The sequence below is a fragment of the Lupinus angustifolius genome, chromosome LG02 (genome assembly GCF_001865875.1).
Source record: "Lupinus angustifolius cultivar Tanjil chromosome LG02, LupAngTanjil_v1.0, whole genome shotgun sequence".
NCBI lineage: Eukaryota > Viridiplantae > Streptophyta > Magnoliopsida > Fabales > Fabaceae > Lupinus > Lupinus angustifolius.
In genome coordinates, this window is record NC_032010.1 from 18,486,152 (window position 1) to 18,504,353 (window position 18,202).

The window sequence follows — 18,202 nt, forward strand, 5'->3', positions numbered from 1 at the left end:
CTTATCATGTTATAGGCCTTTGTGAAGCTTTTAAAAAAATCAAATTCCATTAGAATTAATTTAACTGCACAGTAATCCTACTCTACAAGTCTAAAACTTAGAAATATATATTTTAAGATTAGAAATCGGTAGATAATTGCATAAACTCACATCTAGTAAAATTTAAAGACAATAAATATATGTAGTTTTAGTTTTATAAGCGAATATATTATTTCTAAGATAGGAAGACATGATCTCCAAATTAGTGACAAACAATAATGTCTAGTCTTAACCCTCTATAATTTACAAAGATGCATTTCAAGAATTTCATATACTACATTTATTCTTTCTCCAGTTTTCTATGCTAATTTCATAAATGTGTTTACTCTAGCTAACATCTTTTAACATTTCTTTAGTCTAATATACTACTTTTCTCAAGTGGCTATAGTTCTGCTTACAAGCATTCCAATACTTTTATTACCTATTCTGCTTTTTATTGCATGGAAACAATGATATAGGTAGAATAGGTGTAAGAGTATAAAGAGCAAAACGAAGGTGAAGAAAACGTGTAAAGGAAAGAAATAAAATTTGAGAAGGTTATTGAACAGTGTGTGACTGTGACTGAGGTGTTGGGAAACTAAAATCCCAAGTCAGATTGCAATAATAAATGACTAATATACATAGTTTCAATATTGAGATTTATATAGATTCAGAATATCACTGATCATGGAGTTATATTAATTTATGAGTAAATAATAATTAAAAATAAATAATAAATTATATAATAATAATATAAAAAATTATTACATTTTTAATCTATACATCTTTTTCTCATATGAAACACTTGTACCTTTATGATAGTAAATAAAGAATGAGTACTAAGACACTCTCCTCTTCTTTAAGATACATCAAGATTTTCCTTCACTTCTCACACTGCCTTAACTTTTCTTCCATAATCTCCTTTCTCTACATTTCAACACAAGAGTCAACTTCATGATCATGCTACTTTCATAAAGCAAGAGAAACAAACAACAATGGTTTCTATTTGTTAGTAATAACTAGTTTTCTTAGTTGGATTAGAAATATGCAAAGCTTCAAAACAGCTCAAACAAATTCTCAACTCTATTGCCATTCGCCTTTCTTGCTTAGGTATATACATATTTTCTCTCTGTCTTTGATGCCCTTTTTTCATTTTTTTGTTTTTGTTGAAGGAAATGGATTTGGAAGCAAAGTTATGATTTTTTATGGTGACAGAAAATTGTTGTGTTAAAACATAGTTTCTCTGTTTTGTGACAGGGGAGATGAAACTAACAGAAACCCACCACGTTTCTCTGATCTTGGAGAACTTCAACATTCTGCTGCTGTGTTTCAACATGAAGATGCTGTTGATTTAAGTTCAAGTATCCCTCTATCTTTCACTATATATAATACAATAGAGTTATATATATATATATATATATATATTCATTCATACATAAAAAGTCTCACATATTTTATATATGATTTCAATTTTGAACTCTTTGCAGGCTCTATGTTTAGTGTAAAATCTAGCAATGTAGCAATTGGTGGCAGTAACATGCAATATGGAACATTGCACACGGTTTTGCTTTTTCTCTCTCTTTATCTTATGTAAGACAATGAGTTTTGTTTTATTTGAGACATATCTTATTGAAAAGTTTGTGTGTTGAATGTTGTGTTTATTTAGAACCTTGGGCCTACTGAGATTGCATCAAGTGGAGGAGGGTGCATGGACATGTACCAGAATGGAATTGCTATGGCCACTTTGCCTATAGGAAATGGTCATGTTGAGAATTGGGGTGATTCTGGCATAGCAGATAATAGCCAACACACTGATGATACTTCCACTGATATTGACACTGATGATAAAAACCAAGTGGGTACCTATTTCTCCAACATTTTTTACATATGCAAATCAATTTGCATTTTTCTTTTGGCATATAACCTTCATTTGTGCTATTTTGCTTGGGAAATTTGCTTCTCTTTCAATTGTGTTGAATGATGTTAGTGACTTAGTGTAGAACATAGTCACCTGATATGCGGTCTCTAGGGTACAGTAACAGTCATGTAGCATGTGATATGTTACCTCGTTAAATACCGGTATGTTATGGGTATACTTAGTTAGGTTTCTATATAGCTCCCTCTACAGCCGTTTCAAGTGTTACTTCTTCTAGGTTTAAATGAACTTTTGCTCCAGAATAGGAGAGATATCTCATGATAAAATTATTTCTTGTTTGTTGTAACTCATTCATTTAGATTTAGGTGAGTACACATCACTGTTTACTTTTCTTTGTTCTTTCCTTAACTTAACCTGTAGGTGAAAATCTAGTTTGTTCTTTATAGGGAACCAATTTGCAAAAAAAAAAAAAAAACCATTAATTGATATTGTGTTTGAATGGTGTAGAAGTGTCGTTTTATTTAACCATGATTCACTTGCGACGGTAAGGTGTACATCTATCCTCCCGAGACCCACTAAGCGGGAGTCACAGCTTCCTTTGGTAGAGGGGAAAGGGAGGAGAAAGAGAAAGAGAGAAATTGGGGGCGGAGTTAGAAAGTTTAGACAAGGATCACCTCTCCATTTGGGGAGTTTAATCACATTTTATCTTCTTTTTTTATGCAACCAAACAATACAAAACTCTACTATATTTCTCATATCTTTCTCTCTTTTCACTATCTTTCTCACACATTTTTCCCTTCCTACTTTCTTCCCTCCAACCAAATGGAGCCTAAGTGGGAGTCTCGTGCACGTAGCCACTTTTTTATTGTGTTTAACTATATAGAGAAATATTTTTAATTTTTGAGTGAACCTGAAGGCCCTTCTCTCACAGTGATTTTGTCAACTTTGTATTAGTGTAATAGAGCTCAGCACGGTCCACTTATAGTAGTGGACTCCAAAGATGAGACAAAGCCCAAACCTGACGATCACAAGGTTGTTTGCTGCTACAACTTGGTTTAACAGCTTGTAGATTCTGATTTTTGCTCTATTACTAATGTTTTATTTCCTTGGGTGCCCTTCTTCTAGACACTTCGTAGGTTGGCTCAGAATCGGGAGGCTGCAAGGAAGAGTCGATTAAGGAAAAAGGTAATTGCTACTCAGGTTGATGCTACATATCATAAATGATCTACTTTATGATATTACATATATCTAAGTTTAAAGATGTTATAATTACTACAAAGATATGAAGATTCTATGTGCTTATATGCCGAATATTATAAATGAGATCCTTTGGTTTTAAGGCATTTGGGGCCACTTTCCATATATTCAAATGGTTGGTTTTAAGATATATACATAATGCAGCTATGATAGAATGGCATAAAATTTGGGCTGCGTAACAATCTCTGGATTTTAAGTGGAACAAGTTTGAATAATCCATAGATTTTGGTTTTTGAATAGGCATATGTACAGCAGTTGGAGACCAGCCGAGTCAAGCTTGCACAATTAGAGCAAGAGCTTCAGCGAGCACGTCAACAGGTTTATGAAGTAGAAATTTTTGATTAGATATTTGTGGACAATTTGATTTTGTTATCTTCATTGGTATCCATTTCAATGCAGGGTATATTTATCGCAAATCCTGGGGATCATTGTCATTCGGCTGTTGGAAATGGTAATTCAAAAGAGGCAATTTCTTGAGCATTATTTCCTTCAGTGGAAGAAACATGATCCTTATATTGGTTATATGTAAATGCACTAAAACTACAGTACTACACATGCTTTAAAAGTTAAAAAACTATAATTTTCATAGGACGAAATAGTTCTTGCATCTCTTTGGAACTGTAGATGTAGTCAAATGGATCAGTACTTCAATCCACTTGCAATCATGGAAATAAATGTATTGGCATTAGATAGAAATTCATATGAACATGGTTTATTACTTTGTGAGCATCTCAGCTTAGAGAGCATTTTCCTTAGGTTTCTGATTAGAAGGTCCAGTTTATGTATGATTTTCTTTTTGGTGATGTATACTGATGATATTGAATTATTGATATAGTAAATCATTTAGTTTTCAGATCATAATTATAAATATTTCTGGTGAAGAGTGCTGCAGATTATCAATGTATACTGATGATATTTTCTTTAGGAATGTTTTTGGTTTTGTTACCATCTTGTATTCCTCTGGACAAGTTTAAAGTACATAAATTTTGGATAAAGCCCTAAGTAATATAATTGCTTTTATTGATTAAATATATTGGAATCCATTGAGATTTAGTTTGTCATAGAGGGATTGTGACTGATGAAGTGAATTGAAACTTTAGGCGCCTTAGCATTTGACTTGGAGTATGCCCGCTGGGTTGATGAGCATCAACGATTTCTCAATGACCTAAGATCTGCTATAAATTCTCAAATCGGAGACAGTGATTTACATCTTCTCGTTGATGGTGTCATGGCACATTATGATGAATTATTTAGGTTAAAGAGCGTAGGTGTGAAGGCTGATGTATTCCACATGCTTAGTGGGATGTGGAAGACACCTGCAGAAAGATGGTTTATGTGGCTTGGTGGATTTCGTTCCTCTGAACTTCTGAAGGTGATTAAACTCCTTCCTTTGCAAATAACTTGTTATACCCTTATATTCCCTTAGATAGAAGAATTTTCCGATGACTCATATCTTCATACGTCTTTTGAGATGCAGATAGTTAAGAACCACCTTGAGCCGTTGACAGAACAGCAATTGGCGGGCATTGATAATCTGCAGCACTCTTCACAACAGACTGAGGATGCTTTATCTCAAGGCATGGAAGCATTGCAACAATCTCTTATAGAGACCCTTACATGCACCTCACTAGGATCCACTGGTTCAGGAAATGTTGCGGATTACATGGGTCAAATGGCAATCGCAATGGGCAAGCTTGCCGCACTAGAGAATTTCCTTCGTCAGGTACGAGATTCTATCTTAGGAACTAAATTTAACCTGTATTATACTCTTCATAGTTATATAAGTACATATTTCTAACTTCATAATTTCATGAGGTGTGCTTGGAAGTAGTGAAAATGAGAGAAATGTAAAAATGTTACGATAAATAAAAACATACATCATTTATAATTTACAACTTAATAAATTTCACTCCTTCCATTAATTAAATTTTGAACTACTATCATGACTACCTATAGAAGTGCATATGCATTGTAATCAGATTATACTTTATGTTCTTAGGCTGACCTCTTGAAGCAAGGAACTCTGCAACAGCTACAACGAATCCTGACTACACGTCAAGCTGCTCGTGCTCTCATTGTTATAAATGATTACGTTTCAAGACTAAGAGCGCTTAGTTCATTATGGTTAGCGCGCCCTAGAGAGTAGGGAGTGATGTCAATATCTCTATCTATAGCTATAGTTCATCCTTCAGTAGTATTATCTCCAAACTAATTGGCTATTTCTGTTGTAATAGGAACTCAGTGATGAGTTGCTGTGACCCTCAAATATAGAGCATGGTAAAATAATCTCAGCCATACTGAGAAGAAACCTTGTTACTGCTAGCTGCATATCTAATTTTCTGTAGAGTATAGATGCTGGCCTGGATCTTGATCTTTACAAGCTTTAAACTATTGGAAAATGCTGTTATATTATTTGGCACATTCAAGGGATTATTGTGAAAGTGTTGCATCTAAAAGTTGAGGTTCATAGGTATTAATGCATATCATAGTCACTCTTTCACTAATAATCAGGTTGCTTTGCAATGAAAAGAAATAAATAAGTCATCCCATTAGCTTTAACCATATGGTAAAGTTAACGATAAAGTGATATTTAAAAGTTAATTGTTTTAAACTGTAGATGTGGGCACTATGGAGACACTATTGAGTGTTAAAAGTTAAAATCATTGCAATTGTGGTTCTTGATGGCAATTTAGAGCCTCTCCACCGGAGAATACAAATTTCATGGTTTTTTAATGTAAATTATTACACATCATAAATTAATGATAGCTATCATTCTTATTTTTTTAAAATAAATTGTTTTGGCTAGTTTGACTGACTGAGTCACTCACTTCATGCCTAAAATAGTTGAGTTGAACCAATTCATGATAGTTATTCATGGTTCATGGCCGGTCTGATGAGCGACTCAGACTAGTTTGATTTTCATTCTAGGTCGAATTGGTTGGTCTGAACCAAGTTCAATAACATTGAACTCTATAAATTGCCCTCCTAATCACGGGTCCTGAATCTGCCATTGCATAATCTTATCCTATGGATTTCTAACAGAGGTTTTGCAGATTTCTAACACAGGTTTATCCGTGTGTTAAAAAAAATACACTAGTGTAAAGAACATAGGTTAAGCCAATAGGATAGATTTATCTTGATGTTTATCCTATGCAAGAGACTATCTTATCTTATTTGTTATTCTGAGTTTCTGACCATCAAAACGAGGTATAAGTTACTCAACCTAAATCTGTCCCAACCATACACTTACCTTGCCTTGTTTCTTATGCAAATTTGCTGGGGTGCCTGCATTTATGTCATACTAGTAGAAACAACTAAAAGTTAAACCAATCATTTTATTTATTTATTTCAACATCAGTGCAAATTAATCTATATGCAAACACTGGAAATCCATAGTGAAATCTAGATTATTGAGAAATCTATATTCTATACTGCTACATACACTCAAACTTATATAGCAAACTCATACTCATCTAGTCCTCACTGAAAGTGGCTTTTTCTCCAAACCCACTTGAAGTTCACTCTGCACCTTGGATCCTGACAATGCATGATTTCTTAAAGATATCTGCTTGGAATGTTGATTTCCATTGTCTTCATTTTCAGTCTCACTATCACTTTCATCAAAAACTAGTTCCTTTTCAAAAGGGTCATCCTCAATTTCTGCATCCACTGACTCGGTTACACCCTTCAAAATTTCATCAACTGAATCAGAACTTAAAATGTCTTTTGACTTCACTACCCTGTGCATATTTTTGTTAAATTCTTTCCCTTCAGTTTCACCAAGTTCCTTATCTTCCACTTGTGATGTCAAGGAATCATGTTTATCTAGTACTTTTCTTGGTTGGGGGCTTTGACTATGGTGATCATCATCGGGGTCATGTGGTTCAGATCGTGAGAGTTCCACAGCTGCTCTTGCAGCAGCTGCTGCATATGCGGCTGATTCGAAAGCTGCTTGTGCTGCATCAGCTACACCCTTGTACTTTTGCCTGGTCTTTAAGGAATTGGATAAAGTATAGTGATTCTCTTCCTTTATCTCAGGCTCAGGCTGGTTTTGCTTTTGTAAATTGAATTGTTCCTGAATAGTTCACATCAGATGACATAAGTAGCTGGTTTGCAAATGTTAAAAGCAAGGTTTTAAATCTGGTTCTATGATAGATGCCGTTATGTTAAGGTTTTGTGAGTTTCTAAAACCGTATTGCGGCCGTAATTGTGGCTGCATCAACTACAAATTTTTGCAGTTGTCCGGAACCTCAAGGTTTTGCAACTTTCCGAAACGTTACTAAAATCCCTATTCAAAACCTTGGTTATAAGACTTATAAGCATTAAGTCGCAATTTTTGGTGCTTTGAAGTTTTATACCTTAACTGAAGCAGAATCAACTTCTTCAAGCTGCAGAACAATACTGTTCTCAGAAGCAATTTGTTTGAGTGCTTTCATTCTGCTGTCAACGCTTGGCATCCTTGTTGACAGCTTTTGTACCATCTACAAATAGCCAATAAAAATATTATATTAGAGTTTGATAATACCTCACAAATTTTACTCAGAAGAGCATAAGATAGCTCTCTGCTTTTGGTACAAACTCTAGCTTTTAATCAAAGTTCTCAACAAGTCCCTCTAAGAATATGGCCCACTGCATGAGTCTATTACCTAGTGGGGTCTGAAGAGGGTAAATATACGTAATCTTACACTCACAAGCACATAGGCTGTATCCAGGATTTGAATTCATGATCTCCAAGCCACAAGGCAAACGATCTTACAGTGTCACCGAACCTCACCCTCTATCTAAGTCCCACAAAACAAAATTAAGAGTGGATGGCAGCATTGCCAGACCTAACAAAATTAATGCTTCTCACATCAGATATATACCTGAGGATGGACTCCACAATTGTTCCTTAACTCGATAGCACTAGCGACAAACTCTTTACCAAACCGAGATGTCAAAACCGTGCGAATCTCATGAATCTCTGGAAAATCTCCACACCGAGAAGCTGCATAAATTAATCCTGATGCTGCCTCCTGTAGCTCCTCAGGACATTCTCTATACAACAACAGAACCGAGCTCATGAATTCAAAAACAAAATCATTCACCAAGTAAGTCTAACAGTATCATAACTAAACCAACCTTTCTTGTTCCATAAGGTTGACCCTCTCAATCAAGAGGTTGCAATATCCTTCAATCTTATCATACACATCTAGCATGTTTTGATCCTTGATTACATGCTCAACCTATCAAAACAACCCAGATTTTCAAAACCAAAAAAAGTTTCATACAAAATCAAAAATTAGTCTTTGAAAGACAACACAACACAACATGTATAGAATATATCATACATACTCGGAGCAAAGCTCGTTCATGTTGTCCAATTTGAAGGAGTTGAAGGACATCGGCACGGGCATGTCTGAGGCGAGAATGGCGCTGGTTCTTGAGAATAGGGAGGCGTGAGATGGCAAGGTTAAGGGTTGACTTGAATTTTGCAGCCTTGAAGGTTCTTCTACCAAGCAATGCATCTAGCTTCTTACCCATATAGCTCTGCTCTTAAAAAAGATAAGCGTAGAGCAAAACAAACAAGAGTTGATGGTAGTGACAATACCAATGGAATGCACCAACTTATGGGAACAAATAAGCAGCTCAGGCTTATTTGCTTTTTACATGAAGGGAGAGAATGCAGATTCGTATATATGTGATAATTTATGAGTGAAAACCAGCTGGCACTTAATCTAAGTCATTTTAATTAATCATTTTTGGAACGAGTGAATATTCATCTCAACAATTGTTATTGTTGATGGTATGAATTAAACATTTGACATTTGTTTAGTATATCCTTGATATTTTGTATAGCCTTATACTACTATTTTCTATATGAATGCATTGTGATTTGGTTTAATATTTGTGAAAAGTCTTTATACATAGATTAATGTTTGCATTTAATGCATCATGTTAAAATTAATAATAATAATAAAATAAAAATAAAGCAACTGACTCCACATCTATTAAAGCTGAGATGTGAACAGAGTATTGACATTTGCAATCTGACATCAGTCATGTAAAAATTAGGTTTTTTTACCCTGTAGAACTTTCTTTTGTTACATACAACTTCCAAAGTCATGCACTTGAAAATACCATTTTTCCTATGCAAGATTTTTATCTATTTGGGATCATGTTTGGACACTTCATTACTAATAAAAATATGATGGTATTGAAGGATTTATAATTATTTAATTTTAAAATAATTAAAATTTTAGACCTTTAAAAATTTGTTTGTGTTACATGTCAATATTTTTTCTCTGATGGATAGTATTAAGTCGAGTTAGATTCAAAAGATTAGTCTATTAGATAGAAGAATCTCATTGCTTATATTCTTATATCACATTAAATTTACTATATTATCCAATATGGGTCTCCTAACATTGATGCTATTTCTAATGGTCGACATCAATAATGGTTTTTCACTCTATCAACATGACTTGATGTCTTTTGGTTGTTTCACTCACCTGTCAATATTTGGTAATATCAATATATCCTAATCTAGTCAGCTTATAGGTAGTCATTTCACAACACAAATCTCTAATGAGAATGACAATTGTTAGTCTCTCGGACAGGAAGAGAGTTCAACCATAATATTTATTTGTGATGTGAGAGAGTTTGATATCTTAAATATTAAGTTTCATCTTGAGGCGCTCGTTTGTCATTCTTCGTTTAATTTTCAAGTGAATGTATTTACTAAGTTCTCAAGAACCAAGTGACCCCATTGCATAATTAAGACAAAGTCAAATATAGTGTTTTTCCATTTATTGTTTTCTTAGGAGCCAAGGGTCGTATGGAAAGAGAAGGTGAAGAGGAATAGAAACGAGTTTTTTCTACGCGGTTGGTATGCGATGTTTCATGGAAGATGAAGTGCGTTTTCTAAGAAAAGGACATTTGTTTTATATTTAAGGTAGGAAAAGGAATCCTATAATTGACAAGTAATCATATTTTTGCTATGACTATTTGATTAGATGCATTCCACGCAAAGTAAACCCATACGTTTCATATTATTTATCATCAAGTGTTTTTTTAGTACAATATTTCTCATGAATTTGTTTATAAGAAATTAACTTGTAGTGGGTTTAAATATAGTAACGTCGGGTAATATCTAAGCACTTATAAAGTCGTGATTCATTTGTTATAACCTACGTGAGCCCTCAATATCCATTTCATCTAAATTCTTTTAAAAAGGGATTTTGTTTCTTTTTCTTCCTTTGGCAATTCTATTAAATTCATTCATAAAGTAAGATAATAAGTTAATTGAATGATGTGAAAAATAAAGCTAGATATAAATTAGTTGAATGTGACAATTCTTTGTGAAAATTATTTTTTTATGATTTGGTATAAAAAATGATAGATATGATTTTGAGAGAAAACATACTTTTTCTGCAAAACATCTATAAATTTGTTAGATTTTTATTTTTTAATTTCTTAAAATATAATTAAAAATACAAAACAATTGATAACTAGTGAAAGGTCTCTAATTCTTAAGTTAAAAAAAAGGGACTTCTAGAATTATAACTTTTTCCCATCATTTTATAATTATTTTTAGAGAATTTATTATCTAATTTTACCAATCATGTGAGCCTATCTAGGGATGACAATATGGCTTACCTGAACTTACACCGTTGCTTCTTTTGGACTTAGACACGCTCAGACCCATGTTGATATCTACTGGTCTACTACCATTACCCAACGGATCTACGAATACATATAAATTAAAAACATTAAAAATAATTTTCGCTTGTTTACTATAATTTTATATGTTATTTAAGTAATAGAAAAAATTATAAAAAATAATTTAAAGTTTTAAACATATTTTAAATTGTCTACTTCAACAATATGACATAAAATTGATTTAATAAGAATTGTCAAATCAACATAATATTATATTACACATATCAATTAACAACATAATATCACATCATTATTTAAACATTAATGTTTAACAATATATCAATTATATTTAAGAATTAACAATATAACATTATGGATTACAATATATATATATATATATATAGTCATCAATTATAGGAAAATCTGGTGGTATAGATCTACCCACTAATTCAAACAATTAGATTTCCGTAGAATTGATGGCTTGGATATGGAATAAATTGTTTAAACTTACTTATTGAGTAAGTAGATCCCCTCATATATATATATATACACGAAGGAATAACGGGTATGTGTACCTCATTGCCCGGACCCTGATCCATCTAATGGTGGATCTTCAAATCTCGGGTCTCATTACCCATTGGTCTAACAATATGGACCCAGACGAGACATGCGGATACCCATTGCCATTCCTAAGCCTAGCACTACCAAAAACAAATGTTAATTTTTCAGCCTCCATCTTTTAACTTTAAACTGGTTTTTTAGACTTCAACCAAATTTTAGTCAATTTTACTGAACTCAGCGAAAATGATATCTATCTAGATTGTCCTAAGCCATTACAAATATTTTCAGTCAAAATTGTTGAATAAACAACATTTTTGTACATAAAGAATATAGACAAATCAAATATCTATAAAAATTTATTGTACAAAATTTTTATTAGTTTAGTTGAGATTTTTTTAAAAGCTATCAACTGATAAGCCCTAATTTAATAAGATTTGTGTCCAAGTTAAGAGCCTTTTAACTCATTTATACTTATTAACTAGTTGATATACTATTTTTATCAAATATTTTTGAATTTTTAATTAGCTACCTTATCAATCACAAGTTTAATCTCCTAATTTCAACTTTGAGCAAAAATAAAATCTGATTGTGTCAATTATAATTTTAAAAGGTGGAGTAATACCTCCTCAGATTTTTGTTATAATTACCATAAGAATTTAAGGGTTGATATATCACTTCATTTATTGTGAGTTGTAATTGGTCAGTACTTAATTAATAAACTTTTAGTTTTAATATTTTTTTTTAAAAAACTATAGATACTGTACAATTTGTGGGAATACAAGGTAAGTAGTGCCTTTCATGCTTACTCATAAGTCTTAATTTGCATATATGTTGACGGATTCTATCTAAACCTTTTCCACAAAAAACCCATGGAGTCAATTTCCCACACAATCGGCAGCTAACAGCTAAGGAACTTCTGCTGAGAATTCAAAACACACCACCATTGTTTCCTACAGTTATGATAGAACACGAGAATTCTAGAAGGACCATTTAGGGTCCAAGTGGAGAAGAAGAGAAATGGAAAGCGTGATGTCATAAAAACTAACTCATAAAAAGATGGGAAAGTGAGAAGACTCAATCTATAGAACAAGCATATCTGGTCCTAAAGTATATCCTAAAATCTGTCTTGCACTAATCATAATAAAACAAAAACAAAAAAATAAATAATAAATGTTTAATTTTGTAAGTAACATAACAAGTTTTTTTTGTTGCTATGGGAGAGTTTGTAGTACATCCTTTAAAACAGCATATCCATGTTACGACCTATGTTGCTACAATCCAATGTGAGGTGCGTTGTTGAAACATGAATATTCATCTATTAGGGTTTTGGACAAAAATTGGTGAAAAGCTATTACATAATTGAGGAAATCAAGCTCCAATTACACGAAAACTATTTCTTAGGTACTGCACATACAGAAGAAAAGAAAATATAATTATTTATGGTTGCACTGTATCATTCTCTTCAGGTGTTAAAAGTCCACTTAACAAAAGCGACGCGCAGAAAATAGAGGGCTAGGATCTGCAGTGTGAAAGAGGATTTGAGGTAGAGTACAATTAGGATTTTTTGGTACTACTAAGAATATCATTTTTTTCTTTTGGTAAAGAATTAATCTATTTCGGAGTGCGCGATTATCTATCTCAACAATTGTAGCTCATAGGAATCGAATTCTTGACCTTTTGATCATTCTGAGATCTAGCGAAATCTTATACCACTAGACCAACATATTTGGTGTATAATTAGGTATTAATGAGTAGAGAAATCTTTTTTTCCAGCAAAAGTAAATCAATATTTAATAACCTGTATTGATGGTACATAATACAATACTTTTTTATGAAATATGTCCTTAAAGGTTGAGTTGAACAAAACAACAATGTTTAAAAGAGTATATACTAGTAGCCATCCTGGTATTTAAAATATCAGCATATACTTGACCAAACCAATTTGAGCTACTTGCAACTTTTCTATAAATCACACAATTTCCCCAAAATCTTACACAATGCCATCCCACTTGCTAGTCACAAAAATAGAGAATTGTTCAATATAACATATTTAACAAGTTAAAATGAGCACAATATGGTATTAATGTTTGATAGTTGTCATTCCTTTATTAAAAAATATGAATATCTTGAAGATGATTGGAAACTTGGACATGTTGGAGTTAACAATGATTTATATGTATTTAGGATGTTTCCTCGACAATTTTAAATTTCATAATGTGATTCCTATCACTATTTAGAAACCTAGCATACCCCTTTTCTAATTTGTGGCATTTTAGACATGGATATTCTTCACATTTAGTTTTATACAATGTAAGTAAACTCTGTCCCTATGTTCGTTTTGACTATGATAATATCTGTGATTACTTTTATAAGGTTAAGCAAGTTAAATTGTCATTTCCTATAAGTGAGCATAAAATAACGTTCCCTGACATAGTTTACATAGACATATATAAACCTCTAAATTGGTTATAAGTATTTTCTTACTATTGTTGATAATTTTAATAGATACGGGTGGATATTTCTCATAAAATTCAAAGCTGAAACTTATGTCCTTCTTCACAATTTTGGGAGAATTGTCCACACACAATTTCAGAAGACAATAAAAAACATTATGATTTATAATGGTATAGAATTTCTAATGCCTCTCTTTTAATAAGAATTGACCATCATACATCAAACATGTTGGGTTGAAACTCTTCTAACAAAATTCAGAGAAAGTATATACATTTACTAAATGTCACTAGATCCTACTTTTCCAATCAAATCATCCTAAAACCTTTTGGTGCTATGCTGCCAAGCATGTTGCTTATCTCATTAACAAGCTAGCTAGCAATGCCTTATAAGCACAATCAACAGCCTATCTTACTCGGACTAACAGTGTCTGGGAGCCTTTGTTTTGCCTATAGCTTAACTAATCATAGGTTTAAGCTTGATGCTAGAGCTAGACAATGCTTCTTTTTGGGTTTTCAACCAGGGACAAAAGAGTTTGTCCTTCTAAATCTACAGTTCATAGAAATTTTAATTCCAAGGAATGTAATTTTTCATGAACACATTCTCATAACACTAATAACTTCAGCCCATCTTACCCGACCAGAGAAGGCAACAACAAATACTTGAATGACACTGATGATCATGATTGGCTTGTCCATGATTACATTCCACCATCCACTACCAATCATACTTCCTTTATCCCCTAGCATTCCTAATGAAAGAGGTGCTACACATGGCTCTTCACCTCAACCATCCGGTAATATTAGAGGTGATAAAATTATTCATAATACACGATTCATCCAAATTAAAGTCATCTAAATCCATCCGTTAGAGCTAATGGATTTAAATGGATATAATCCAATAGATAATATTGATGATGGATGAATCCAAATTCATTCATTATATCCAATGAATATCCATGAATATATTCATTTGAATGGATATCCAATCCATCCAAAAAAATAAAATCAAAAATATTTTTTTCCCATTAAACATCATGCAGATCCAACTTTGCTATGCAAACTCAACACACAAACTATAAACCAATATTATTAATATCATACCGGTCACTCATCAAACTAGTCAGAGTACTGGTATAGTAGTATGGTGATTCAACCAGTGATTCGCTAATTAAACCACATACTAATATTAGATATACATGTATTTTACACTAATATTAATGTTGAAAAATCGATAAAGAAGACAATAACTATTTTTTATTTATATCACTTGTTAAAAATGTATATTGTAGACCATCTTTTAGATGAGTAAAAAATATAGGAGTCGTGTGTTTGATCATCCATACCAATATTTTGGTAAAAATAAATCATTTTTATTAAAAAAATAATTTTAAATGAAACCAGCCGGTATGACTAGTACGGTTCAATTGAAATTCAGCCGATATGAGCAGTTTTATCGGTATAATTGCATGACCAGTATAAATATTGTATCATAGCGGTATTAAGACATGTTCACCAGTTGGACCGACCTGCACAAATCGATTTTGATACCAGTAATATAAACTACTCTCTTTCTAACAAAATGATTCATTCAACATTGTTATTTTTTTTTATCAATGCATACTTTCTCAAAAAGTTTCAATAATGATTGGTATAACATTTTTGCGTCATGATTGAGCACAAGAGAAAGATGCATGATTGCATAATATAGTATCTCTGACCTCACTTATATTGTTGTCCTTCATAGCTTTCATGAGTAAATTTAAATACTGAGTTTTTTTAAAAAATATTATTTTAAATTGATTTTAAAAAATATTTTATAAATAATCATTTTAAAAAGGATTTTTTTACTTCAAAAAATGTTTTAGTTCAAATTAAAAAAATGGATTGGATATCATCCAATTCATTAAAATTGATATGCGGATAGAATGGATGGTTTGAAATCCATGATATTGATGGATTAGATAATTTAGAAATGTGATTTTATGGATTTATATAGATTGGTGGATGACTTTCCATCCATCCATTATGATCCAAATCTATATGCATCCAAATCTATCCCATTGTCATCCTTAACTAATACCACACATAACATCTTCATCTCCTTCTAATGATATTGTTTCCCTCGAGAGATCTGACTTACATGGGGTTTGCACCTTCTTATTTGGAAAACTTTCATTGCAACCTCAATACTTCATCTTGTCCTCCGCCATCTCAAGGTATAATGCATCTTTTTTCTTTTGTTTTTTCTTATGACATTTTGTCTTCTAAATGCTTGCATTATGTTTTTTGGATCTCCATCAACATTGAGCCTAAGACTTATCATCAATCTCAGCATTGGATTAAAGAATGTAGGACGAATTGAAAATCCTTGAGTTAAATTAAACATAATCCATTATTAATCTATCTCTTGATAAGTTTCCCATTTGTACTATGGGTTTAAATTAAGTACAATTCAGATGGTAGCTTTGAGACCTATAAAACTAGGGTGGTTGTTAAGAACTATACTCAAATTGAAGGTTTAAATTACATCTTCCCAACAATGGCATCTTCACCAATTGAATGTGAATAATGTCCTTCTCCATTGTGACCTCAATGAAGAAGTCTATATGGAACTCCTTCTGGTAATATATCCTCCAAACCCAATCAAGTATGAAGACTTCATAAATCCCTTCATAGATTGAAACAAACAAGTAGGCAATAGTATAACAAACTATCCTTACTCTTCTTTCTTTGAATCATACACAATCAGCCCATGATCACTCTTTGTTTTCTAATAAAAATGGTGATAAATTCATTGTCGTCCTCATCTATGTTGATGATTTAATGTTAGGAGGAAATGAAAACTCTAATATTAGTTCTGTTAAAAATTATTTGCACACCCTTTTAAAATCAAAGACTCAGGACCTCTAAGGTATTTTCTTGGCTTAGAGGTAGCTCGATATCATCTAGGAATAAACATTTGCCAAAGCAAATAGACCCTTCACATCCTTTTAGACATCAACTTTCTCTCTACCAAACTTCTTTCTCCTTTTATGTTCATCACAAATAAACTCCACCAAAATGATGGAGATCCTTATCTTGACCATGCACTTTATAGTTGGTTAGTTGGGAGATTGTTATACCTCACCAACACAAAGTTATATATTTGTTATGATGTGCAATAACTTAGCCAATACATGGACCAACCAACAAACACTCACTACAAAACATTGACAAGAGTACTTAGATGCATGAAGTCCTCTCCAGACTAAAGTTTATTCAACCCTCCTACATCTTCCCTCTAACTTAGTCTTTTTTTACTCTAATTAGGGCACATGCATAGATTCCAGGAAATCCTTCTTTGTTCACTGTGTTTTCTTAGATAATTCACTCATTTTATGAAAATCAGAGAAGCAACAAACAATTTTCAGGTCATCCTCAATAGATGAACACAAATCATTGGTTGTGACTTCTTGTGAAGTTCAACGGGTTACTTTTTAGTTGGTTCATTCTCTATTCCCTGTATTCCCCCTGTTAGAATTAATTCAGTTTCTTATAGTGTTAGTTTTGATTTAGTTAGGAACTTATAAAGATAGTAAGTTCAGTGTAGTTGTTGAAACGTTACTATAAATAGCCTTTGTAATTCACTTGATTACACAATGAATATACATATACATTTCAATCAATTCCTTCTGTTATTCTTCTTCTGATTCCTTCTTCTTCTTCCTCTGTTTCTTTCCGCACACAACTCATCTTCTTCTCATCTTGTTCTTGGTTAGTTGCATAAGGTGCAGTTTTATGCTTAAAGATTCAATAGTGGTATCTAGAGCCTTCTGTTCGAGACTAGAAGTTGTGGAAGGAAGAATTGGAGACACAAGAACAATGGCCACGAACAATGGTTTCACTATGTCATTACCAGTTCTGGTTGGGAAGAATTATGATAGATGGCAGGTTCAGATGAAAGTGCTCTTTGGTTATCAAGAAGTTCTTGAAGTGGTGTAGAATGGTGTTCAAACAGTTGAAGATGATGCACCTGAAGTTCAGCAATATACATTCAGAGAAGGCAAGAGAAAAGATTGCAAGGCGCTCTTCATGATTCATCAATGTGTAGATGAATCAAACTTTGAGAAGATCTCAAGTGCTAGAACAACCAAAGAAACTTGGGAAAACCTGTAAAAATACTATGCAGGGGCAGAAAAAGTGAAGAAGGTTAAATTGCAGACTCTAAGAAGGGAATATGAGCTGCTACAGATGAAAGATAGTGAAACAATTTCGGATTATTTCACAAAAATCAGATCTCTCACAAACCAAATGAAAAGCTGTGGTGAGGAAATGAGAGAACAACTAGTAGTGGAAAAGGTTTTGAGAACCTTGGTACCCAAATTTGATCATGTGGTTGTGGCTATAGAAGAATCAT

The 18,202-nt window shown here is 32.7% G+C and overlaps 2 protein-coding genes across 4 annotated transcripts; one reads left to right on the forward strand and one right to left on the reverse strand.

Moving 5' to 3' along the window:
• On the forward strand, window positions 893-5,624 carry LOC109337511 (transcription factor TGA2.2-like). Of its 2 annotated transcripts, none has more exons than XM_019574492.1 (12): window positions 893-1,128; window positions 1,276-1,379; window positions 1,506-1,579; window positions 1,685-1,873; window positions 2,849-2,926; window positions 3,020-3,079; window positions 3,392-3,469; window positions 3,551-3,602; window positions 4,252-4,523; window positions 4,629-4,874; window positions 5,151-5,293; window positions 5,386-5,624. In XM_019574492.1, the coding sequence occupies exons 1-12, from the start codon at window positions 1,064-1,066 to the stop codon at window positions 5,420-5,422; spliced, it is 1,398 nt and encodes a 465-aa protein (XP_019430037.1). In that variant the 5' UTR covers window positions 893-1,063; the 3' UTR covers window positions 5,423-5,624. The 2 variants fall into 2 exon arrangements, with proteins under 2 accessions (XP_019430037.1, XP_019430043.1); XM_019574498.1 differs by having other exon boundaries at window positions 5,151-5,275.
• LOC109337523 lies at window positions 6,469-8,824 on the reverse strand. Of its 2 annotated transcripts, XM_019574518.1 has the most exons (6): window positions 8,486-8,824; window positions 8,273-8,376; window positions 8,017-8,188; window positions 7,510-7,632; window positions 6,866-7,226; window positions 6,469-6,820 (listed from the first exon to the last, which is right to left on the reverse strand). In XM_019574518.1, the coding sequence occupies exons 1-6, from the start codon at window positions 8,672-8,674 to the stop codon at window positions 6,621-6,623; spliced, it is 1,149 nt and encodes a 382-aa protein (XP_019430063.1). In that variant the 5' UTR covers window positions 8,675-8,824; the 3' UTR covers window positions 6,469-6,620. The 2 variants fall into 2 exon arrangements, with proteins under 2 accessions (XP_019430063.1, XP_019430053.1); XM_019574508.1 differs by having other exon boundaries at window positions 6,469-7,226.

Bases quoted from the DNA above. Each gene is read 5' to 3' on its own strand.
- LOC109337511 (XM_019574492.1), top strand. From the start codon at position 1,064: ATGCAAAGCTTCAAAACAGCTCAAACAAATTCTCAACTCTATTGCCAT. The intron at 1,129-1,275 runs GTATATACATAT...GTTTTGTGACAG, and splicing joins CATTCGCCTTTCTTGCTTAG to GGGAGATGAAACTAACAGAA. The intron at 3,470-3,550 runs GTTTATGAAGTA...ATTTCAATGCAG, and splicing joins TTCAGCGAGCACGTCAACAG to GGTATATTTATCGCAAATCC.
- LOC109337523 (XM_019574508.1), bottom strand. From the start codon at position 8,674: ATGGGTAAGAAGCTAGATGCATTGCTTGGTAGAAGAACCTTCAAGGCT. The intron at 8,377-8,485 runs GTATGTATGATA...TTGTTTTGATAG, and splicing joins ATGAACGAGCTTTGCTCCGA to GTTGAGCATGTAATCAAGGA. The intron at 7,633-8,016 runs GTATATATCTGA...GGCTATTTGTAG, and splicing joins ATTGTGGAGTCCATCCTCAG to ATGGTACAAAAGCTGTCAAC.